Source organism: Zophobas morio, unplaced genomic scaffold (genome assembly GCF_036711695.1).
Source record: "Zophobas morio isolate AGI-343-1 ecotype UQ-CSIRO unplaced genomic scaffold, CSIRO_AGI_Zmor_V1 ptg000031l, whole genome shotgun sequence".
NCBI lineage: Eukaryota > Metazoa > Arthropoda > Insecta > Coleoptera > Tenebrionidae > Zophobas > Zophobas morio.
The window spans coordinates 4,487,011-4,514,234 of NW_026972136.1; the positions used below are offsets into that span (position 1 = coordinate 4,487,011).

The 27,224-nt window shown below is 31.8% G+C and overlaps 1 protein-coding gene across 1 annotated transcript in view; it reads left to right on the top strand.

Annotated features, from left to right (window-relative positions):
* The window catches only part of LOC135139502 (fibrillin-2), a 175,968-nt gene that overhangs the window by 125,443 nt on the left and 23,301 nt on the right, over positions 1 to 27,224 (top strand). Inside the window, exons 3-4 of the mRNA XM_064069758.1 lie at positions 5,276 to 5,394; positions 23,706 to 23,822. Coding sequence (XP_063925828.1) covers positions 5,276 to 5,394; positions 23,706 to 23,822 — 236 coding nt within the window. The remainder of the gene's footprint in view (positions 1 to 5,275; positions 5,395 to 23,705; positions 23,823 to 27,224) is intronic.

Here is a 27,224-nt window from a genome sequence, read left to right on the forward strand (position 1 = left end):
TCCAAAAATCCTCAAAAAATTTTGGGATGTAGATATTGAGTTGCTAATTCCAAAAATAGAGCATTTTTATGGTACCGGGACAAAATTTTAGAAATATCCGATTTGAAATGGATTTTTTTTTTAAACTGTTATATTTATTTCAATAGGCAATTTTAAAAAAATAGTAGAAGTTATCGAAGAAATGAGGCCGAAAGTAACTTCTCGAGGTCAAAATGTACAAGAAAATGTCTTTAATTAAGCTTCCAGGGTGGTCGAAAATTTCCAAATTTTTCAGTATTAAAAAAATTTGGGTTTGAAAAATTTGTCCAAAAATTCTCAAAAAATTCTCTGATATAGATTTCGACGTGTTGATTTCAAAAATATAACGTTTTTATAGTGACGGAGCAAGATTTTAGAAATATTCAGTTTGAAATGCAATTTAAAAAAAAAATCAAAAATCTCATATTCTAGTGAGCGATTCCGGAAAAATGGTAGGGGTTATCGAAGAAATGAGACCGAAAGTAACTTCTAGAGCTCGAAATCTACAAGAAAATGTCTTGAGTTAGATTTCGAAGGTGATAGAAAAATTCCGAAATTTTCATTGAAAAATTTTGGATTTCAAAAATTTGTCCAAAATTCCTCAAAAAATTGTGGTATTTAGATCTGGAAGTTCTCATTCCAAAAAGAGAGCGTTTTTATGGTGTTGGGGCAAGATTTTAGAAATATTCGGTTTGAAATGCAATTTTTTTAAATTCAAAAACCATTCATGCTCCATGGGCACTTCTGTAAAAATGGTAGAAGTTGTCGAAAAACGGAGGCCCGAAGTAACTTCTAAATTTCTAAAAAAATATTTTTATGATCCGAAGAGCATCAAAAAATTCCGAAATTTTCATTAATTTTTCTAAAAATTTTGGTTTTAAAAAATGTGTCCAAAAACGTTCAAAATTCTGGGAGGTAGATTTCGACGTGGTGAATCCTAGAATATAGCGTTTTTAGGATGTCAGCACAAGATTTTCTAAATATTCAGTTTGAAATGCAATTATTTAAAAAACATCGAAAAACATCATATTTCAGTGGGTGATTCTGAAAAAGTGGTAGGGGTTATCGAAGAAATGAGACCAAAAGTAACTTCCAGGGATCGAAATCTACTAGAAAATGCGTTTAGTTAGGTTCCGAAAGTGGTCGAAAAATTCTGAAATTTTCCTTGAAAAATTTTGGTTTCGAAAAATTTCTTCAAAATTCCTCAAAAAATTCTGGGATTTGGATTTCGAAGTGCCCATTCCAAAAGTAGAGCGTTTTTATGGTGTCGTGGCAAAATTATAGAAATATTCGGTCTGAAATGCATTTTTTTTTTTAAATCCATAAAACTCATTATCAGTGAGCGATTTTGGAAAAATGGTAGGAGTTGTCGAAGAAATAAATAAGACCGAAAGTACCTTCTAGAGGTTGAAGTCTACAAGAAAATCTCTTTGATTCGGTTTCGAAGGTGGTCCCAAAACTTCAAAATTTCCAATGAAAAATTTTGGTTTTGAAAAATTTGTCCAAAAATCTTTAAAAAATTCAGGGATGTAGATACCGAGGCCGAAAGTAACTTCGAAATTTGTAAATATTTATTGTAAGACAAGGTTTTGAAAAATGTTGGTTTTGAAAATTAGTTTAAAAATTTTCAAAAAATTGCGCGATATAGATTTCCTTTTTATCGTGTGGAAGCAAGATTTTAGAAATATTCGGTTTGAAATGCATTTTTTTTAAATCCAAAAAACCGTATTTCAATTCTGGAAAAATGGTAAAATTTATCCAAGAAATGAGGTCGAAAGTAACTTCTTAAGGTTGAAATTTAAAAGAAAATGTCTTTCGTTAAGTACCGAAGGTGGTGGAAAAATTCGGAAATTTTTGTAAGGGACAAAAAATTTTGGTTCTGAAAAATGTGTTCAAAAATTCTCACAAAATTCTGTGATATAGATTTCGTTTCCGGATAAAATTTTAGAAATATTGGGTTTGCAAAGCATTTTTTTTTAATCCAAAAACTATCATATTTAAATAAGTGATTCTGAAAAAATAATCTCGAAGTTGATCAAAAATTTCCAAAATTTGGGTACTGAAGAATTTTGGTTTCGAAAAAGTTCTCTAAAAGTTTCAAAAAATTCTGGGATATAGATTTCGACGTGCTGATTCCAAAAATATAACGCTTTTATTGTGTCAGAGCAAGATTTAAGAAATATTCAGTTTTAAATGCCATTTTTTTTAAATGGTAGGAGTTATGGAAAAAATAAGACAGCAACATCTGGAGGTCAAAATATACAAGAAAATGTCTTTGGTTCGGTTTCGAAGGTGCTCGAAAATTTTCGAAATATTCATTAAAAAATTTTGGTTTTGAAAAATTTGTCCAAAAATCCTCGAAAAATTCTGCGATATTGATATCGAGGTGCTAATTCCAAAAATAGAGCATTTTCATGGTATCGGGACAAAATTTTAGAAATATGTATCCGGTTTGAAATGCATTTTTTTTTAATCCAAAATTTATCATATTTCAACAGACGATTTTGAAAAAATAGTAGAAGTTAGCGAGAAAAGGGGCCGAAAGTAACTTCTGGAGGTCGAAATGTACAAGAAAATGTCTTTAATTAAGTTTCCAAGGTGGTAGAAAATTTCCAAAATTTTCAGTACCTATTAAAAAATTTGGATTTTAAAAATTTGTCCAAAAATCGTCAAAAAATTCTGTGATATACATTTCGACGTGTTGATTGCAAAAATATAACGTTTTAATAATGTTGGAGCAAGATTTTGCACATATTCGATTTTAAATGCATTTTTTTTAATCCAAAAAAAAACCTATCGTATTTCAGTGGGCGATTCTGAAAAAATGGTAGAATTTATCCAAGAAATGACCCGAAAGTAACTTCCAGAGGTTGAAAATTACAAAAAAATGTCTTCCACTAAGTCTCGAAGGTGCTGGAAAAATTCCGAAATTTTCATATCCGGGAAAAATTTTGGTTCCGAAAAGTTTGTCCAAAAATTTTCAAAAAATTCTGACTTGCTGATTCCAACAAAAGAGTGTATGGGGAGAGAATTTTAGAAATATCCGACTTAAAATGAATGAAGACATGAGGGCGAAACTAACTTCTGCAGGTCGAAATATACAAAAAACGTCTTTAATTCAGTTTCGAAGTTGGTCAAAAATTTCCAAAATTTTGAAATTTGAAAATTTAGGTTTTGAAAAGTTCTCTAAAATCTTAAAAGAACTCTGGGATATAGAATAACCACAATTTATTTTTGCAACTAATGCGACGTTGCCACGTTATTTTTTATTTTTTTTTTTTTATTTTATTTATTTTTTTTTTCCAACGGGGTTACACCCAATTACAGGAAAAACTAAAAATTAAAATTAAAAATTAACAATAACAAGAAAGTAAAACTAAAAAGAAAAGAAAATTCTACCCATATAATGATTGCTTAACACAACTAACAATTTTGTTAATAGAGTCGAAATTTATATCGCATAAGTGTGAAATTTGATTGAAATAACTACACATAATACTAACTGGAGATCTTCTTAAAACGTTAGTTCTGTCAGCAGTACAATAAAATACATGATTATGGCGTGCACTAATTCTTGGTACAAGAAAATTTAAATAATGAAGCAATTCAGGGCAGTCTACTTGATTTCTAACTAAAAAAAACAAAAATTTAATGGCGATAATAATTCGTCTTTTATGTAATGATAAAAAATTAAATCTTAATAATAATAACGAGTGGTCATATCCTCGACAAGGATAGACCCCATCCAAAAGAAAAGACATAAATTTTAAGAACAAGCGTTGAACCGATTCTATATGATCAATATGGTTTTGATAAATTGGAAACCAAATTAAGGCACCATATTCAATTCTCGATCTGACTAGTGCGAAAAATAGAGCCTGTAACGTGTCGACACGCTTAAAGTCACGACAATTTCTGTAAATAAATCCATACGTCCGAAAGCATTTGGAAACCATATCATTTATATGATCGACAAAACTAAGCTTACAATCAAAGAGGATACCAAGATCTTTAATAGACTCACATCGCTTAATTAAAGTACCATCTATATTGTAAGAAAAGAGTATATCATCATGTTTTCTTGAGTAAGTTACGATGGAGCATTTATCAAGATTTAAGTATATCAATTTTCCAAATTTTTTTTTAAAATACAAAAAAATCTCAGTGGGGCAAAAATAAAATTCTATTTTCTATTAGAAACAAGTGAAATATCGATATTTGAAAATTGTATTGTTTAAAAAAATTTTGAACATTCTATATATATCTATATTCTGTCATGAAAATTGTAACAAGGTGGCAATGTCGCATCTGAATTTTAAAAGTCAATATATATATGGTAACTAAATTGTGTATTACTGCTCAAAGACTGAACACTCTGTATAGTTGAAAATAATTATATTTCTAATATTCAACAAGGTATTAAAGAAAATGCGCATCGTGACTCACCCTCACTTTATTAAATTTGATTTTGGTTTTATTTATTTAAACAACTTTTTTTTACAAAAAAAACTTTAAATTGGTTCAAATTTAAACCCCGGAGGTTTAAATATCGTCCAAACTTATGGCTACTCACTGTACCGAATTTATTTTAATTTTGATATGAAAAAAAAAAATTAGCGTTTACAGTTAGTTAACTGTCAAATGAAGCCTCAAATACCAACATCGTTTTGACTAATCTGTAAGTAAATAATCAATGGTGCTTAATATCACTTTTAGTGTTGAACGAATTAATACAAAAATCATATTAATGAAAAAAAATGTAGTCAAATATTTCTGGCTTTAAAAACCCATCTTGTCGCGACTTACTAAACATTAGTCATATGTGGAAGAGCTTTGTATTTTACGGTGACATCGTAGACATTAAAAAAAAGCCATAAAAACTTCAGCGACGGTTCAAAAGGGTCCGATTCGCATCAGTTCCGTCCCTGAAACTTAAATCTGTCCACCTCCAAATCCCTGTCCCGATCTCTGTTTTATTACCTTTATCGCTTCGTTCTTCACGCTTTGTTAACGAGCAGAGATTTAATAAGATTACAATCACCGTTTACACAACCGTTGCCGATTTTAAATGAACGAATTACATACTAAATTAAGAAGTATTGGCACGATTTGATTTGTAATTTTTTTCAGTAAAATTTAACACTATATATATACTGGGTGATTCAGTTGTCAACTTCAATCACCCAGTAGTATATGTACTAGTTTTCGTCATACCTCAGCACCCCACACACCGTCCAACCCTCTCCTCCCTTTCCAGATTAGTCTACGAGAAATTCCACAAGGAGGTGGTTGCCAACAACAACCACACCACCGTCGACTACACCTGCTGCCCTGGATGGAGCTCAGTCCACTGGAAGAGCCACGGCTGCAACAAACGTAAGTGTCCCATGTCAAGGCCGAAAGGTCCCGCTTTAAAGTATCGATCAGGGTCTCGGCCGCTCCGGGGATTTTATTGCAGCCCTAAAACCGGAGCGTCATGTAAAATTTAACGGATCCGTATACATAAAAACATGATTTTTGATTCGGAGGGAGGAACGGATTAGCCGGAGGTTGTCGAGAGCACTTCACGGTGTAAAACGACGATTCTGCACGGTCTGAAAGCGCGACGAATTCGCTGCTCGAGAATGTAATCCGGGAAACAACAAGTGGGGTGAGGGAGATTTGTGGCGGTTCTGATGAGGTGGAGAAGGTGTCGAAGGTGCGGAAAACAATGGGCGAATGAGAATGTGCGCTAGATTGGTTTGTGGTTAACAGACAATTTAACTTTCTTTCTTCTTTGTTGACTTATGTTTGGGGTGGTGAAGAAGCTGGTGTAGGAAATGTAGGAACGATGGGGTGGATTGGGAAAAGGTTGACTGATGGAGTTGTGATGGAGGTCTTAGTTCGGTGTTAATTTTATTATGGGGTTCAAGAGCTTTTAATGCGGGTGGTGACGAACTACAGTGTATAAACTTAGGATATGGAAATTGGGCGGAATTTGATAAAGTTGCTCTAAACGTCTTCGTATAATTTAATGTTGAAGCCCTAATGCGTTAGGTGTTCCTCAAGGACCCTCAGGAACCTTCATTCATTTTATTTTTTTTTATTTATGATACTAAATTTAACAAACGATGACGTCATTAGCTTTGTAGAGGGAAGGGTAAATACCCTCGCTCTGTGATCATGAAATCTATGTTTGTTTAAACAAATTTTATTTAATTACGATAACTCAAATGCTTATCATTAAAAATACAGATCGATTATTAAAATACAACAAAGGATCCTGTCACTCTCTAAAAATTTAAATTTCAAGCAACAAGACGTCATCAAATTTTTGGTAATTTCTAAATTAAATTTGAAGATTGTATTGTACAATTTTGATATTTTTCCAAAAATTTAAGTAAAATTAATAAATAGATGAGATTAAGACAAAAGTCAATTTTTATAAGGTTTACTTAGATTTCGATTTCCAAAATTCCTATAATGTTTTCAAAATCGCCCAATGAAATTTTTAGAATTTTCTTAAAAAATTGAATTTCAAACCGAATATTTCTTGAATCAGCACGTATGAATCCAGATTTTTTGTGGATTTTTAGGCCACTCTTTCAAAAGCTCAGTTTTCAAATATTGCCTTACGAAAATTTGGACCTTTTATTGACCACCAACGAAAAAGAACCTAAATATATTTTTTGTAGATTCCGACCTCAAGAAGTTATTTTCGTTGTCATATCTTGGGGAACTTCTATCATTTTTCCACAATTTTCAGTATAAAATATGGCGATGTCCAGGATTTTTAAGGATTTGAACTTTGAAACCCAATATTTCGAAAATCTTGCTCCGAGGCCATAAATACACGTATTTTTTTATCATCACGTCGAGATCTATATTCCAGATTTTTTGTGGATTTCACTACTCATGAAAATTTCGAGCTTTTTCAAACTCATTCTAAAATTGCATAAAGACATTTGTTTTCGTAAACTTCGACTTCCAGAAGTTATTTTCGGCTTTACTTCTTGGAAATTTCCTACTACCAGAATTTTCAATATAAAATATGGCAATTTTTAGAATTTTCAAAAATTTAGTCATTCAAACCTAATTTTTCAAAAATCTTGCTCCGAGACAATAAATACGCTATATTTTTCGAATGAGCACATCTACATTCCAGAATTTTTCGTAGATTTTTGGAGAACTTTTTCAAAAACTCAATTTTTCAATTTTTTTCTTTACGAAAACTTGGAGCTTTTTCGACCGCCTTGGAAAATTACCTAAAGAAATTTTTTTGTAGACTTCGACCTCCAGAAGTTATTGTTCGCTTTACTTCTTGGGAAATTTCTGCTATTTTACCAGAATTTTCAATATGAAATGTTCAAATTTGTATGTGTTTTTAAAATTTTGTCATTCAAACTTAGTTTTTCAAAAATCTGGTCCCAGAATACGCTATATTTTTCGAATCAGTACATCGAGAATTTTTCATAAATTTTTAGAGAACTTTTTCAAAGCTCAATTTTTCTATACACTTCTCGAAAATGTCGAGCTTTTTTCGACCATCTTGGAAAATTTTTGATTTTTTGTATACTTCGAACTCCAGAAATTATTTTCGGCTTCATTTCTTGGGAACCTCCTACCATTTTTCTAGAATTTTCCGTAGGTATGAAATATGGCAATTTTTAATATTACTAGAAATTTTGTCAAATAACTGAAATTTTCCAAAAAAGTTGCTCCGGGACAATACTACTTCATATTTTTCGCAGAATTTTTTGTGGATTTTTAGGAAACTTTTTCAAAAGCTTATTTTTTTGATAATAATCCCTTAGAAAATCCCAATTTTTTTGTAGATTTTGATCTCCAGAAATTACTTTCGGCGTCATTTATCCGAAAATTCCTACCAATCTTCCAGAATCGTCCAATAAAATTTGGCAATATTTTTAATTAAAAACAAAAAATAGTTTCTAATCTAATATTTCTAAAATCTTGATACATTTTATTTTTGTCGAATCAATACTTCGAGACCTATATCCCAGATTTGTTTGTGGATTTTTAAGCAACTTTTTCAAAAGTCAATTTTTCGATTTTTCTTAGGAAAATATCCGCTTTCCTAACCAGCAACGAAAAGTACCTAAAAATATTTTTGTAGATTCCGACTTAAATAAGTTATATTCGTGTCTTTCTTAGGAAATTCCTACAATTTTTCCAGAATTTTCAGTATGAAAATGGCGATGTCTAGAATTTTTAAGAATTCTCTTTTAACCTCATTTTATTTCCAAAATCTTGCTCATCTTGCGCTCAGATAATAATAATCACGTTATATTTTTCGAATCCGCCCGCTGAGATCTATATTCTAGAATTTTTTATGGATTTTTAGACTTTTTCAAAAGCTCAAAATTTCACTAGTCTCTTCAGGAAAATTTCGAGGTTTTTTCGAACTCCTTCCAAAATTACCCAAAGACATTTTTTTGTAGACTTCGACCTCCAGAAGTTATTTTCGGCTTTATTTTTTGGAAAATTTCTGTAATATTTCCAGAATCTTCACTATGAAATACGCAAATTTTTAGGGTTTTTTTTTAAATTTTTGTCATTTAAACGTAATTTTTTAAAAATCTTGTTCCGGAACGGTAAACACACTATACTTTTCGAATCAGCACATCGAGATCTACATTTCAGAATTTTTCGTAGATTTTTGGCGAACTTTTTCAAAAGCTCATAATTTCAATAAATGAATATTTCGAGCTTTTTTTGAACTTTTTCGAAAATTACCTGAAGCTTTTTTTTTGTAAACTTCGACCTCCAGAAGCTTTTTCGGCTTCATTTCGTGGGAAATTTCTTCCATTTTACCAGTATTTTCAGTTAGAAATATGGAAATTCTTAGGATTTTCAAAAATTAGTTTAGTTGAACATAATTTTTCAAAAATCTTTATTAAATACGCTATATTCTTCGAATGAACACATCGAGATCTACATCTCAGAATTTTTCGTAGATTTTTAGAGAACTTTTTCAAAAGCTCAATTTTTCATACTCTTACTTTTAGGAAAATATCGAGCTTTTTCGACCTCCTTGAAAGATTATCTAAATAGATTTTTTGTAGATTTAGACCTCCAGAAATTATTTTCGACTTGATTTCTTGGGAAATTCCAACCATTTTTTGAGAATTTCCAGTATGAAATATACCAGTTGTTAAAAATTTTGTCATATAAATGTCATTTTTCAAAGTCTTGTTCTGGACAATTTTTCGAATCAGCACGTCGAAATCTGTTTCCCAGGATTTTTATGCATTTTTAGACAACTTTTTCAAAAGCTCAAGATTTCAATACACGAATATTTCGAGCTTTCTTCGAACTTTTTCGAAAATTACAGAAAGCATTTTTTTGTAGATTTTGGCCCCCAGAAGTCTTTATTTCTTGGAAAATTCCTACTATTTTTCCAGAATCTTCAGTATGAAATACGCAAATTTTTAGATTTTTAAAAATTTTGATATTCAAGTTTAATTTTTTAAAAATCTTGCTCCGGAGCAGTAAACACGCTATATTTTTCGAATCAGCCCTTCGAGATCTATATGCCAGATTTGTTTGTGGATTTTAAGTAACTTTTTCAAAAACTCAGTTTTCCAATTACGAAAGTTTCGTTTTTTTTTTGACCACTAACGAAAAATACCTGAAGATATTTTTTCTAGATTCCGACGTCAAGAAATTATTTTTGTGATCGTTCTTGGGAAATTCCTACCATTTTTCCAGCATTTTCAATATCAAATATGGCGATGTCTAGGATTTTTGAGAATTTTCTCTTTCAAACCCATTTTATTTGGAAAATCTAACTCACCTTGCTTTGGGATAATAATTATGTTATATTTTTCGAATCCGGCCGTCGAGATCCATATCTCAGAATTTTTTTTTTTGGATTTTTAGACTTTTATAAAAGCTCAAAATTTCACTACTCATGAAAATTTCAAGCTTTTTTCGAACTCATTCGAAAATTAATTACATATGTTTTTTTCAGATTTTGACTTCCAAAAGTTATTTTCGGCTTTATTTCTTGTGAAATTCTTACCATTTTACTAGAATTTTTAGTACGAAAAATGACAAATTTTAGAATTTTCAAAAATGTTGTCAATCAAACCTAATTATCCAGAAATCTTGCCCGAGACAATAAATACGCTATATTTTTCGAATGAGCTCGTGAGATCTAGATCCCTGAAATTTTCATAGATTTTAGAGAACTTTTTTAAAAGCTCAGTTTTTCAAAAATCTTGCTCTGGGACAATTTTTCGAATCAGCACGTCGAAATCTGTTTCCCAGGATTTTTTGGTGGATTTTTAGACAATTTTTCAAAAGCTCAAGATTTCAATACACGCATGAAAATTTCGAGGTTTTTTCGAACTCCTTCCAAAATTACCCAAAGACATTTTTTTGTAGACTTCGACCTCCAGAAGTTATTTTCGGCTTTATTTTTTGGAAAATTTCTGTAATTTTTCCAGAATCTTCACTATGAAATACGCAAATTTTTAGGATTTTTTTTAAATTTTGTCATTTAAACGTAATTTTTTAAAAATCTTGTTCCGGAACGGTAAACACACTATACTTTTCGAATCAGCACATCGAGATCTACATTTCAGAATTTTTCGTAGATTTTTGGCGAACTTTTTCAAAAGCTCATAATTTCAATAAATGAATATTTCGAGCTTTTTTTGAACTTTTTCGAAAATTACCTGAAGCTTTTTTTTTGTAAACTTCGACCTCCAGAAGCTTTTTCGGCTTCATTTCGTGGGAAATTTCTTCCATTTTACCAGTATTTTCAGTTAGAAATATGGAAATTCTTAGGATTTTCAAAAATTAGTTTAGTTGAACATAATTTTTCAAAAATCTTTATTAAATACGCTATATTCTTCGAATGAACACATCGAGATCTACATCTCAGAATTTTTCGTAGATTTTTAGAGAACTTTTTCAAAAGCTCAATTTTTCATACTCTTACTTTTAGGAAAATATCGAGCTTTTTCGACCTCCTTGAAAGATTATCTAAATAGATTTTTTGTAGATTTAGACCTCCAGAAATTATTTTCGACTTGATTTCTTGGGAAATTCCAACCATTTTTTGAGAATTTCCAGTATGAAATATACCAGTTGTTAAAAATTTTGTCATATAAATGTCATTTTTCAAAGTCTTGTTCTGGACAATTTTTCGAATCAGCACGTCGAAATCTGTTTCCCAGGATTTTTATGCATTTTTAGACAACTTTTTCAAAAGCTCAAGATTTCAATACACGAATATTTCGAGCTTTCTTCGAACTTTTTCGAAAATTACAGAAAGCATTTTTTTGTAGATTTTGGCCCCCAGAAGTCTTTATTTCTTGGAAAATTCCTACTATTTTTCCAGAATCTTCAGTATGAAATACGCAAATTTTTAGATTTTTAAAAATTTTGATATTCAAGTTTAATTTTTTAAAAATCTTGCTCCGGAGCAGTAAACACGCTATATTTTTCGAATCAGCCCTTCGAGATCTATATGCCAGATTTGTTTGTGGATTTTAAGTAACTTTTTCAAAAACTCAGTTTTCCAATTACGAAAGTTTCGTTTTTTTTTGACCACTAACGAAAAATACCTGAAGATATTTTTTCTAGATTCCGACGTCAAGAAATTATTTTTGTGATCGTTCTTGGGAAATTCCTACCATTTTTCCAGCATTTTCAATATCAAATATGGCGATGTCTAGGATTTTTGAGAATTTTCTCTTTCAAACCCATTTTATTTGGAAAATCTAACTCACCTTGCTTTGGGATAATAATTATGTTATATTTTTCGAATCCGCCCGTCGAGATCCATATCTCAGAATTTTTTTTTGGATTTTTAGACTTTTATAAAAGCTCAAAATTTCACTACTCATGAAAATTTCAAGCTTTTTTCGAACTCATTCGAAAATTAATTACATATGTTTTTTTCAGATTTTGACTTCCAAAAGTTATTTTCGGCTTTATTTCTTGTGAAATTCTTACCATTTTACTAGAATTTTTAGTACGAAAAATGACAAATCTTAGAATTTTCAAAAATGTTGTCAATCAAACCTAATTATTCAGAAATCTTGCCCGAGACAATAAATACGCTATATTTTTCGAATGAGCTCGTGAGATCTAGATCCCTGAAATTTCCATAGATTTTAGAGAACTTTTTTAAAAGCTCAGTTTTTCAAAAATCTTGCTCTGGGACAATTTTTCGAATCAGCACGTCGAAATCTGTTTCCCAGGATTTTTTGCGGATTTTTAGACAATTTTTCAAAAGCTCAAGATTTCAATACACGCATGAAAATTTCGAGCTTTTTTTGAACTCTTTCGAAAATTACACAAAGCATTTTTTTATAGACTTGGACTTCCAGAAATTATTTTCGGCTTTATTTCTTGAAAATTCATGCCATTTTTCCAGAATATTTAGTATGAAATACAGAAATTTTTAAGATTTTTAAAAATTTTGTCATTCAAACTTAATTTTTTAAAAATCTTGTTCGGGAACGGTAAACACACTATACTTTTCGAATCAGCACATCGAGATCTACATTTCAGAATTTTTCGTAGATTTTTAGTTATCTTTTCAAAGGCTCAAAATTTCAATAAATGAAAATTTCGAGCTTTTTTTGAACTCTTTCGAAAATTACCTAAAGCATTATTTTTTTTTTGTAGACTTCGACCTCCAGAAGTTTTTTCGGCTTCATTTCTTAGAAAATTCCTTCCATTTTCGACCTCCAGAAATTATTTTCGGCGTCATTTCTTGGTTTCCTATCATTTTTGTAGAACATTCAGTATGAAATATGCCAATTTTTAGTATTGTTGAAAATGTTGTCATATAAATGTAATTTTTCAAAAATCTTGCTCTGGGCCATATTTTTCGAATCAGCACATCGAGATCTACATCCCAAAATTATTCGTAGATTTTTAGATAACTTTTTCAAAAGCCCAAAATTTCAATTAATGAAAATTTCGAACTTTTTTCGAACTCTTTCGAAAATTACCTAAAGCATTTTTTTGTAGACTTCGACGTACAGAAGTTATTTTCAGCTTTTTTTATTGGGAAATTCCTGCCATTTTACCAGAAGTTTCAAGCACGAAATATGGCAATATTTAGCATTTTCAAAAATTTGGTCATTGACACCTAATTTTTCAAAAATCGTACTCCGAGACAATAAATACGCTATATTTTTCGAATGAGCACGTGGAGATCTACATCTCAGAATTTTTCGTAGGGTTTTAGAGAACTTGCTCAAAAGCTCAATTTTTCAATACTCTCCCTTAGGAAAATTTCGAACTTTTTTCGACCACCTTGGAAAATTATCTAAATACAATTTTTGTAGACTTCAACCTCCAGAAAATATTTTCGGCTTAATTTCTTGGGAAATTCCTACTATTTTTCTAGAATTTTCAGCATGAAACATACCAATTTTTAAAATTTTATCGTATACATAAATGTAATTTTTCAAAGATCTTGCTCTGAGACAATTTTTCGAATCTGTTTCCTAGAATTTTTTGTTGATTTTTAGACAACTTTTTCAAACTCTCAAGATTTCAATACATGAAAATTTCGAGCTTTTTTCGAACTCTTTCAAAAATTACCCATTTTTTTGTAGACTTTGACCTCCAGAAGTCATTTTCGACTTTATTGCTTGGAAAAGTCCTGCCATTTTTCCAGAATCTTCAATATGAAATACGTAAATGTTGAGGATTTTTAAAAATCTTGTCATTCAAATTTATTTTTTCAATAATCTTGCTCCGGAACAGTAAACACGCTATATTTTTCGAAACAGCACATCGAGATCTACATCCCAGAATTTTTCGTAGATTTTTAGAGAAATTTTTCAAAAGCTCAATTTTTCAATGCTCTCCTTTACGGAAATTTCGAGCTTTTTTCGATCGCAATGGAAACTTACCTGAAGAAATCTTTTGTAGACTTCGACCTCCAAAAGTTAATTTCGGCTTCATTTCTTGGGAAATTCCTACCATTTTTCCAGAATTTTCAGTATGAAATATGTCAATTTTTAGTACTGTTAAAAATTTTGTCATACAAATTTAATTTCTCAAAACTTCTGTTCCGGGACAATAACCACTCTATATTTTTCGAATTCAGCAGGTAGAGATTTATTTCCCAGGGTTTTTGTTAATTTTTAAACTTTTTCAAAAGCTCAAAATTTCAATACATGAAAATTTCGCGCTTTTCGACCTCTTTTGAAAATTGCCTAATGACGTTTTTTGTAGACTTTGATCTCCAGAAGTTTTTTCGGCTTCATTTCTTGGAAAATTTTTACCATTTTACTAAGATTTTTTAAATTTTTTTCATTCAAACCTAATTTTTCAAAAATCTTGCTCCGGGAGAATAAACAAGCTATATCTTTGGAATCAACAGCAAATATAAATTTAAAAAATTTTTTGTCCGAGACAATAACCACCCTAGATTTTGGAATCAGTACATCGAGATCGAGATCTCCTTCACAAGATTTTTTGTCGATTTTTAGACAACTTTTTCAAAAAACTTCCAAAATTTCACCAAGTTTTTTCGATTTTCTTCCAAAATTACCTAAAGGCATTTTTTTGTAGATTTCGACCTCCAGAAGTTATTTTCGGCTTCATTTCTTGGAAAATTCCTACCAGTTTACCGGAATCTTCAGTATGAACTACGCAATTTTTTTAGGATTTTTAAAAATTTTGTCATTCATACTAATTTTTCTCCGGGACAGTAAACACGCTATATTATTCCAATCAGCATATCGAGATCTATATCTTTTCCAAAAGCTCAAAATTTAATTTTTTTTTTCGACCGCATTAGAAAATTCCTACCATTTTCCCGGAAACTTTAGTAAGAAATATGACAATGTTTAAATTTTTTAAAATTTCTTTCATTAAAAACCAATATTTCGAAAAACTTGTTCTGAAACCATAAACACGCTATATTTTTCGAATCAGCATAATTTTTGTGGACTTTAGTTTTTCAAAAGCTCAATTTTTCAATGCCCTCATGAAAATTTCGACCTTTTTGTCGAGTACCTTCGAAAATTACCAATAGAAATGTTGTAGATTTCGACCTGCAGAATTTACTTTCGACCCCGTGTTTTCGAAACCTTGTACCATTTTTCCAGAATCGCGTATCGAAATTTGGCAATTTTTAGAATTGTTTAAAAAAATTGAGTTTCGCACCAAATAGTTTTGAAATCTTAGTCCGGGGCCATAAACACATTGTATTTCAATATCCCTGACTTTTTTGTGCTTTTTTTACAACTTTCCAGCACTTCATCTTCAAAAATTATCCATAAAAAGTTATTTTCAGCGTCATTTCTTTGAAAATTGCAATCATTTTTCCAGATCTGGCAATAAAAAAAAATTATGTAAAAATTAAATTTTTCCATATTTCGACATGACGTCAACAGAATTTTCGTGGGGATGACCAAACAAATTTTAGTTAGAGTTTGACCATTCCTAAAATACATCTAAATTTTTACTACAAATAATTCAGCAGTTTCTAAAAACTATCTATTAAATAAAATCACCAATAAACGACAAACAACAGACAGACGAAAACGGGGGCCTACTTTTTCATATTCTAGAATCTAACGCACCCTCGGGACATAAAAAAACGCTTTAGTTATTAGAAAGCCGTTTTCTTCGTTAAGGTGCATGAAAATTTAATAATCCATTCTCATCGTAGGGGTGAATTAAAAATCCGTGAATTGAAGCGTTAAAATCGCTTATGATTCGCAGCAAATTAAAACCTCGTCGATACCCTTTTCCAGGAAAATTTTATTGAGCAATCAATAATTCGCCATATTTAATTGACAGCTGCTGGAGTTTTCCCTCGATCTATAGGGAATAAATTGCGTTACAAGTGCTTGTGCATTTAAATTGCTTTTAAATTCTAGTTTTAAAGTTTGTGGAGCCAATACCCTTTTACACAAATGTGTATGTGAAAGCGTTTAAGTGGTTATTTACGGCACCTATTTTCTATTAACATTATTTTTATAAGAACAGTTTTATTTTTATCAACACATCCGTAAAACGGTTGTCCGCATACTTCAAACTTCAGACCCCGTCTGTTTATACTATTTATTGCCTATTAACTAGACTTAACTCCCCCAACCTCCATAAATATAACATTTACTACACCACAAAATACTGAAATTCCGCCAAAAGCTACAACCATTAAATTCCACTAATAAAAGAACAAACGACACGGATGCCCCGAACCGCTTCATAACCCCAAAGAATTAATAAAACCCAACTACACAATAACCCACCTCACCCGTGACAACAAATGATAATCCGTCCATCACTTTTTAATGAAATACGAGCTCGCATGCGAACCCTCTTATCCCTCAAAGGTAGAAAAGCCCCCATTTAAAATTCAGCGACTCCTCTCAGGAGGTCGTCTTGGCATTTAAGCCCAAAAGGCACGTTTGCACACACGGTGATTTATAAACGCGGCTGTCCGATGATGCGACTGTAATTTATACGAAACACGTCGAGATTTACATCGAAAAAGTCATTGTGGACGTGTTAATGGTAATTACCGATGAGGGGTTTTGACAAGGTGCAATTTCAAACGGGTCGGATGAGTGGAAAGATGCATTCGTGTTTACTGCTCAAAGCAAGCAAACAGATTTCAGGGAGATGTTTATGTTTGTGTGGCGTTTAAACATTGCGGCGCTTTAATAATTAGTTAGTTGCACGAGTTGCGTAATTACGGTTTTGGAGAGGTAGTGTATCATGCAGTGGATGGCTGGTTAGTAGCCGAAGGGAGAAAATTTTTCAGTGGATTGAACTTTAAATTATTTTTTATTTTTATGATGTGTTTGTTGTTGATTGGAGAACTTGACGTTGCTACCAGTGTGAGCAATCCGCGTCTAAGGTTTCCACGGTGTTACCTTATTTATCTTCAAAGTTTACTTGCGTCTCAGTAAAGCAACTTCAGGTATTTGCCGCAGTAGTTTCATTTCACATTTGTATGCACTTTCCTGCATCATTCCAAAACAGTATAAGCCAGTGGCAACTCGTGAGAAGTATAAAATAAAATCCTTTAAACTTAAATATCTAATTAACAAGTCTGTAAACTGTGTACACTGTCATTAAAGACTAAATGACGATTTCTGTATACTTAGATGATGTTGGAAATTTTTTTCTAAATAAAATATGGAAGGCTTTAGTCAAAAATTTGTGAAGTACTTACATATGCAGTGAGATCCAGAACTATGCAATAATGAATATAAAATGGTGTGCCTTTCAGTTAAATAATTTGCTAATTAGTAATTTCACTAGAAAAATTTAAGTCGTCATCATGAACCTATGATTCTAACTCTGAATCAGATTCATCTAGTGAAATAATAGGAAGAATGTCTTCATACGAAAAATTTCCCATGTTTTTTCCAGTCTGCCAAAATAAGTTTTTCACAATGCCTACAAAAATTTTGCCACACGTTTGGAATACATTTAGAGAGAGCTTCAAGCCATAAATTCTCTACACTATCCGTGAAATAACCTCTAAGAAAATGAAAGGCGGGTGGGCGGGGTTAGTAGTTGTTACATTAAGACTGATTTTGGTAACTGATATACCCTCTAAGAAAATAGAGGGCCCACCCGCCCTTTTTTTTTCTTAGAACGTATATCATTTGTCAAAATCCGTCTTATCTTAGCTAGTACTAGCCCCGCCCACCCACCCTCATTTTTTTTGGAAGGTATATTATTTGCCAGAATCAGTCTTATCTTAGCAAGTACTAGCTAACATAAGATAAGACTGATTTTGGCAAATGATATATCTTCTAAAAAAAGTGAGGGCGGGTGGGCGGGTCTAGTACTAGCTAAGATAAGACTGATTTTGGCAAATGATATACCTTCTAAAAAAATTGAGGGCGGGTGGGCGGGACTAGTACTTTTCTAGGATGAGATTGGAGGGCGGGTGGGCGGGACTAGTACTTTTCTAGGATGAGATTGATTTTTGCAAATGAAATAACCACTAAGAAAATAAAGGGCGGGTGGGCAGGCTTAGTAATCGTTACGTTAAGACTGATTTTGCTAAATGATATACCCTCGAAGAAAATAGAGGGCCCACCCGCCCTTTTTTTTTTCTTAAAGAGTATATCATTTGCCAAAATCAGTCTTATCTTAGCTAGTACTAACCCCGCCCACCCACCCTCATTTTTTTAGAAGGTATATTATTTGCCAGAATCAGTCTTATCTTAGCAAGTACTAGCTAAGGTAAGATAAGACTAATTTTGACAGATGATATATCTTCTAAAAAAATTGAGGGCGGGTGGAGGGTTCTAGTTCTTGACTGATTTTGACAAATGCCTACTACCACTTTAATCCACAAATTCCTGCAACTGCACTGAATGAAAGGGTGCGTTGTCCATAACCATCACATAATGTTTTGAATTAGCGCGTCTCATTTCACAATTTTTTGTTGATTTTCAGGCAACTTGGCCAAAAGTTCAAATTTTCAAACTTTTGAAATTTTTTATATTTTCCAAGCACATTATTTTGAAAAGTACCTAAAATCATTTTTGGCAACGTTTGTTCTAAAACTCCAGCCACATTTTCAGAATCACCAAAATGAATAGACCAGTTTTGGTTTATTCTAAAACGTTTAATTGAAAACCGAAAATTTCGAAAATATTGGTCTGGGACCATCAGTAAACTATTTTTTGAGTTGAGCTCGTCGATATTTACATCTCAAAATTTTTTTGCGAATTTTTAGGCAACTTCGTCAAAAGTTCAAAGTTTCAAACTTTTGATTTTTTTTATTTTTTCCAAGTATCTTCGAAAATGACCTAAAGCCAATTTTGGCAACGTTTATTTGAAAACTCTAGGCACATTTTCAGAATCACCAAATAAAATTGATTATTTTTGGTTTATTCTAAGAAGTTTAATTGAAAACCGAGAATTTTTGAATTAGCTCGTCGGTATCAGCATCTCAAAATTTTTTGTGTATTTTTATGCGACTTTGCCAAAAGTTAAAATTTTCAAACTTTCGAAATTTTTGGTATTTTCCAAGCATCTTCGAAAATTACCAAAAGTCAATTTTGGCAACGTTTGTTCGAAAACTCCAGACACATTTTCAGAACCACCAAAATAAACCAGATTATTTTTGGTTTATTCTAAAAAGTTCAACTAAAAACCGAAAATTTCGAAAATATTGGTTTGGGACCATCAATAGACTATTTTTTGAGTTGAGCTCGTCGATATTTGCAGTTCAATTTTTTTTGTGAATTTTTAGACAACTTTGCCAAAAGTTCAAATTTTCAAACTTTTGAATTTTTTTATTTTTTCCAAACACCTTCGAAAATTACCTAAAGCCATTTTTAGCAACACTTTCCCGGAAACTCCAAACACTTTTTCAGAATCACCAAACTAAAATAGACCCTTTTTGGTTTATTTTAAGAAGTTTAATTGAAAACCCAAACCTTCGAAAATATTGGTCTGGGACCATCAGTAGACTATTTTTTAAGTTGAGCTCGTCAATATTTGCATCTCAAAATTTTTTTGGGAATTTTTAATCAACTTTGCCAAAAGTTCAAATTTTCAAACTTTTGAATTTTTTATTTTTTCCAAGCCTCTTAGAAAATTTCCTAAAGCCAATTTTGGCAACGTTTATTTGAAAACTCCAAACATATTTTCGGAATCACCAAAGTAAAATAGATCCTTCTTAGTTTATTCTAAGAAGTTTAATTGAAAACCGAAAATTTCGAAAATATTGGTTTGGAATCATCAATAGACTATTTTTTGAATTAGCTCCTCGGTATCAGCATATCAAAATTTTTGTGCATTTTTATGCAACTTTGCCAAAAGTTAAAATTTTCAAACTTTCGAAATTTTTGAAATTTTCCAAGCATTTTCGAAAATTACCTAAAGCTATTTTTAGCAACGTTTGTTTGAAAACTCCAGGCACATTTTCAGAATCACCAAAATTAAAAAAATATTTTTGATTTATTCTAAAATGTTTAATTAAAAACCGAAAATTTCTAAAATATTAGTCTGGGACCATTAGTAGACTATTTTTTGAGTTGAGCTCGTCGATATTTACATCTCAATTTTTTTTGCGAATTTTTAGGCAACTTTGCCAAAAGTTCAAATTTTCAAACTTTTGATTTTTTTTATTTTTTCCAAGCATCTTCGAAAATAACCTAAAGCCATTTTTAGCAACATTTATCCGAAAAATCCAAACACATTTTCAGAATCACCAAACTAAAATATACCCTTCTTGGTTTATTCTAAGAAGTTTAATTGAAAACCGAAAATTTCGAAAATATTGGTCTGAGACCATCAATAGACTATTTTTTGAATTAGCTCGTCGGTATCAGCATCTCAAAATTTTTTGTGTATTTTTTTGCAACTTTGCCAAAAGTTAAAATTTTCAAACTTTCGAAATTTTTGATATTTTCCAAGCATCTTCGAAAATTACCTAAAGCCAATTTTGGCAACGTTTGTTTGAAGACTCCAGGTCATTTTCAGTGATCAAAATAAAACAGACTATTTTTGGTTTATTTTAAAAAGTTTAATTAAAAACCGAAAATTTCGAAAATATTGGCCTGGAGCATCAAGAGACAATTTTTTTAATTAGCTCATCAATATATGCATCTCAAAATTTTTTTATGGATTTTTAGGCAGCTTCACCAAAAGTTCAAATGTTCAAACTTTTGAAATTTTTGCTCTTTTCCAGGCACCTTCGAAAATTACTAAAGTCATTTTTGGACACATTTTCAGAATCATCAAAATGAATAGACTATTTTTGAGATATTCTAAAAAGTTTAATTGAAACCCCACAATTTCGAAAATATTGGTCTGGGACCATCAATAGACTAAGAATATAAAGGGAGGGTGGCTGGGGCCAGTACTTGCTAAGATAAGACTGATTTTGACGGGTGTATATGAGTTGCGCCAATTACCTGCTAGCTTCTTCAAGGGGGATTATGAATTGGGGTAGAAGTTTGAATTATGAATCCGGCTGATTGCCTACTACCCCTTTAATCCGAAGTTAATGGTTGCCAAGTACCATCCCCAAATTCCTGCAAATGGATTTCAATTTTTTTTGTTGATTTTCAGACAACTTCGCCAAAAGTTCAAATTTTCAAACTTTTGAAATTTTTTATATTTTTCAAGCACCTTCAAAAATTACCCAAAGTCATTCTTGGCAACGTTTGTTGCCAAACTCCAGCCACATTTTTAGAATCACCAAAATAAAATAGACCATTTTTGGAGGGTATATCATATGCCAAAATCAGTCTTATCTTAGCAAGATCACTAGCCCAGCCCACCCGCCCTCAATTTTTTTAGAAGGTATATCATTTGCCAAAATCGGTCTTATCTTACCTAATTCTTGCTGAGATAAGACTGATTTTGGCAAATGATATACCTTCTAAAAAAATTGCGGGCGGGTGTGCGGGGCTAGTACTAAATTTTCGTACAAGATTGTTCGCCCCCTTTTAAATTCCAAATGTTTTTGCGAATCAGCCAAAAGTGTAATGTTATGTTGTAACGTATTCATTTTTTTCGTTGTATTGTCAAATTAGTGGGTGCAGGTTTTTTCTAAATATGTATATAATTTGAAAAGTGTCAGTGGCTTTTTGCTTGCCACAAGCCGAAATTTTCAAATTTTCGTCGATAGTAGCGACAATTTACTCTGCAGTTGCGCGAATTCTTAGACAACTTTGCAAACGTTCAAATTTTCAAATTTTTGAAATTTTTTACCTTTTCCAATCATCTTTCGGCAACGCTTATTCGAAAATTCCAGCCACATTTTCGGAATCACCAAAATTAAATATAACCATTTTTGGTTTGTTCTAAAAAATTTAATTCGAAACCGAACATTTCTAAAGTATTCTCTTGGTCCATCAATAGACAGTTTTTTTAATTAGTACGTCAATATCTGTATCTCAAAGTTTTTTTATATAATCCAAGTCCAAGCCCTTCGAAAATTACCTAAAGTAATTTTTGGCAACGTTTGTTCGAAAACTCCAGCCACATTTTTAGAATGTCCAAAATGAAATATGACCATTTTTGGTTTGTTCTAAAGAGTTTAATTAAAAACTGACACTTTCAAAAATATTAGTCTGGGATCATTAATAGACTATTTTTTTAATTAACTCGTCGATATTTAGGAATTTTGCCAAAAGTTCAAATTTTCGAACTTTTGAAGTTTTGATATTTTCCAACCACCTTCGAAAGCTGCCTAAAATTATTTTTGGCAACGTTTGTTCGGAAATTTCAGCCACATTTTCAGGATCACTAAAACAAAATAGAACATATTTGGGATACTCTAAAAAGAATTAAAAACCAAAAATTTCGAAAATATTAGTCTGGGACCATGAATAGACTATTTTTTAATTAGCTCGTCAATATCTGCATCTCAAAATTTGTTGTGGATTTTTAGGCAACTTTGGGAAAATTTCAAATTTTCAAATTTTTGAAAATTTTGATATTTTCCAAACATCTTCGAAAATTGCCTAAAGTCATTTTGGGAACGTTTGTTTGAAAACTCCAGCCACATTTTCAGAATCACCGAAATAAAATAGACCAATTTTGGGATATTCTAAAAAGTTTAATTAAAAACCGAAAATTTCGAAAATATTGGTCTGGGACCATCAACAGACTATTTTTTGACACTTGTTACATTTTTTCAGGCATGCGCAAATCTCCTGACTCGTTTTTGCACTTAGAAATCAGTTTCTAATTCACTGACTTGGTGTGGTATACGACAATAGTTGAATGAACTAAATTTCAATATTAGTAATTTTTTTTCAACTCATTTGCTGAGTAGTCACTTAGACTATGTTGTTGCCGCATCTAACGAGCCGCCACTGGACTCCCAACAACCAGCTCCTGCCGGCAACGACTCCCATACCCTATTAGGGAAACCCTGCAACATTTCCAATACAACCGCTTTTTCCTCACTCTCTAAATATGGACCGAATCTTCCTCTCTAATGAACCTTGAACCATCACTTCTCCGTTCCCAGCGCGTACCGGCAAACGAAAAAGGCGATCCCACACACGGCATAAAAAGATTTGGTGTCAATTACGCGAAAAGCGCTTACCTCAACCGGCAATAATTAGACAAATTAATAACATTCCGCAATGTTGAACCGAACGGCAATTCGGGCCGCCTCCCTTGACACCCTGAAACGCTTTGTTGTGTCGGCGCGCCACATTTTCGCCTTTGTTTGTCCGTATTATGCGGCAAAATATTTGGTTATTATATTAATAAAAGCGGCTCCGGTTTATATTTATTTTTGTCGCTAATGGTTGCTTGGTCGTGTTTACGGCGCGACTAGCTATTGCAAACACATTTTTTGTGGGCGAAATTGTAAATAAACTGGATATTGCGTGCGAAAACAGTACAGTTTTTGTGTGCTGGGTTATTAGTTTTTTATTGAATTGTTTAGGTAACAATGTTTCACTAGCGCAAAAAATTGAAATTATATACTGGGTGATTCGTAACCGCAACCCAAAATACATTTTGAGAGGTTTCGTGGACCCTATATTTTTCAAACCTTTAAGTTTTGTCTATCCTGTTGATTTCACGGCTCGTAGAATATGGAAATGTAAGTTTTCTGTTCCTATCCACCTCTCCGTGGATCGAATTCTCACAATGGTAAAACACTAACCGAAACTCTCTGTTTATCTCCTGTGAAAAAATGATGACGTCATGCTATAACAAATTTTTTCGATATAAATTCATTTTGTTGTTTTTTGCAGCTGTGTGTTCACCCCCATGTATGAATGGCGGCAAATGTGTGAAGCCGAATGTTTGCAGCTGCCCCCAGGGGGCTGCTGGTAGGTTTTGTGAAACGAAAACCAGCGTGTACGCCCCAAGTAAGTATTACTGTAATATTAAATTATGAAGAACTTTTTATACACTTTAACACCTCCTGTCTTTATTTATTTAAAATAAAACTTCCATTACATAAGATATAGAGTATAACCTCGATAATCCGAATTAATTGGGGAAAGCGATTTGTTCGGATCAGCGAATTTCCCAAAAAGCTGAAAAGGAATTGAACAACTACTGAAAACAAATTTCAAGAAATAAACCTTAATTTTCTTCAGAAATAAAGTATTCTTAACATTGGAAAAAATATTACTCCGTGACCATAACCACGCTATATTTTTGGAATCAACACGTCAGGATCTATATCCCTGAATTTAAGCAGAATTTTTAGATGACTTTTTAAAAAATCAAATTTCCCATTATGTATTCGTATTATTTCCCTTATGCAAATTTCGACCCATTCTCGACGATTTTCGAAATCTAACTACATACTTCTGGCTTCATTTTTCGATAAATTATACCGTTTTTCCAGAATCGTCCATTGAAATATCATAATTTTCAAAAATTTCAAAAAATTCGAATTTCACACCGAATTTTCCGAAAATATTGCTCCGTTACCATAAACATGCTATATTTTTGGAATCAGCACGTCGGGATATATATCTCTGAATTTTTTCAGAATTTTTAGACAACTTTTTCAAAAATGAAATTTTACACTATGTAGTACTTGCCAAATAACTTACCCTCTAAGAAAATAAAAGGCGGGTGGGCCAGGCTAGTATTTGCCAAAATAAGACCCATTTTGACAAATGACCTACTCTTCTAAGGAAAGATACTAGCCCCGCCCACCCACCCTTTATTTTCTTAGAGCAAGTATGAGACTGATTTTTGCAGATGACAGATCCTCTAAGAAAATAAGGGTGGGTGGGCGGGGCTAGTACTTGTCAAGATAAGACTGATTTTGGCAGATGACCCACTCTTCTAAGAAAATAAAGGGTGGGCGGGCTAGTCTAGTACTTGCCAAGATAAGACTGATATTTGGCAGATAACATATTCTTTATTTTCTTAGAAGGATAGGCCAAAATAAGTCTTATTTTGGCAAATACTAGCCCGGCCCACCCGCCTTTTATTTTCTTAGAGGGTAGGTTATTTGGCACGTGCTAGCCCCACCCACCCGCCCTTTGTTTTCTTAGAGAGTAGATCATTTTTCGATTTCTGAATTTTCGAATTTTTTTATTTCTCGTTTTTTAAATTTTCAATGTTTTGAACTATCTTTCGATTTTTGATTTCTCTGGGCAACTGAAAAAACTTTGGATTTTTTAATTTTACAATTGTGGCAGTTTTCCGATTTCTCAATTATTTGATTTTTAAAAATATCCAGAAAACATATACATGTATATATTTTTTAATTTTCGATTTTTGTTTTTTGTCACCGAGTTTTTGGGAGGGAGTAAAAAGTAATTTTGACCAGCGATTGCCACTCTACCGTAACTTTAAAACATCTGAAAATTTTGTTTCTAATTTTCAATTTTTGGATTTTTCGATTTTTCAAAATTTCGGTTCGAATAAATTGTTCTTTTAGTAAAAAATCGAAAAATGACAAATCGTGAAAAGGAAAAATTCCAAAATTGTAAAGTTAAAACTTGAAAAATCAAAAGATTGCAATTAAAAACTGCAAAATTACCAAAAAAATGATCAAATGAAATATTCAAAAGTTGAAAAATCTAAAAACCAAAAAAAAAATGAAAACAGGAATTTCGAATTCAATTTTATAAGATTTGTTTTATTTTTCAATTTGCCATTTTTTGATTTTTTAATTTTTAGCAAGTACTAGCCCCACCCACTCAGCCTTTATTTTGTTAGAAGGATAAGTCATCTGCCAAAATCAGTCTTATCTTGACAAGTACTAGCCCCGCCCACCCACCCTTATTTTCTTAGAGGATCTGTCATTTGCAAAAATCAGTCTCATACCTGCCAAGATAAAACTGATTTTGGCAGACGACTTACTCTAATAAAATAAAGGGTGGGTGGGCGGGGCTAGTACTTACCAAGATAAGACTGATTTTGGAAGATGACTTATTCTTCTAAGAAAATAAAGGCTGGGTGGGTGAGGCTAGTACTTGCTAAAAATTAAAAAATTAAAAAATCAAAAAATGACAAATTGAAAAATCAGATAAATGAGAAATCGGATACACTATATAATCGGAAAATCAAAAACTAAAATATCGAAAAATAAAAAAAAAACAAGTATAAAATTGAATTCGAAATTTTTGTTTTCATTTTTTTTTTAGTTTTTAGATTTTTCAACTTTTGAATATTTCATTTGATCATTTTTTTGACAATGTTGCGGTTTTTAATTGCAATCTTTTGATTTTTCAAGTTTTAGCTTAACAATTTTGGAATTTTTCCTTTTCACGATTTGTTATTTTTCGATTTTTTCCTAAAAGAACAAATTTATTCGAACCGAAATTTTGAAAAATCGAAAAATCCAAAAATTGAAAATCAGAAACAAAATTGTCAGATGTTTTAAAGTTACGGTGAACGTGGTAATCGATGGTCAAAATTACTTTTCACTCCTTCCCAAAACTTCGGTGACAAAAAATCAAAAATCGAAAATTTTAAAAATATGCATCTATATAATCTCTCGATATTTTTAAATAGCAAATAATTGAGAAATCGGAAGAAAACTGCCACAATTATAAAATTAAAAAATCGAAAGTTTTTTTCAGTTGCCCAGACAAATCCAAAATCGAAAGACAGATCCAAAAATTGAAAATTTAAAAAGCGATAAATAAAAAAATTCGAAAACTGAAAAATCGAAAAATGATCTACTCTCTAAAAAAACAAAGGGCGGTTGGGTGGCTCTAGCACTTGCCAAATAACCTACCCTCTAAGAAAATAAAAGGCGGGTGGGCCGGGCTAGTATTTGCCAAAATAAGACTCATTTTGGCCTACTCTTCTAAGAAAATAAAGAATAGGTCATCTGCCAAATATCAGTCTTATCTTGGTAAGTATGAGACTGATTTTTGCAAATTACATATCTTTTAAGAAAATAAGGGTGGGTGGGCGGGGCTTGTACCTTTTAAAATAAGACTGATTTTGGCAGATGACCCACTCTTCTAAGAAAGCAAAGGGTGGGTGGGCGGGGCTAGTATTTTTTCTGAGATGAGTAGGTCATTTGCCAAAATGAGTCTTATTGTGGCAAATACTAGCCTGGTCCACCCGCCTTTTATTTTTTTAGAGGATAGGTTATTTGGCAAGTACTAGCAAATTTCGACCCATTTTCGACGATTTTCGAAATTTAATTAAATATTTTTTCTTGTAGATTTCCGGCCTCATTTCTTCGATAACTTCAATCTTTTTTCCAGAATTAGTTAATTAATGCAGTGCATTGAAATACCACAATTTTTAATTTCAAAAAATTCAATACAACACGTCCAGAAAGA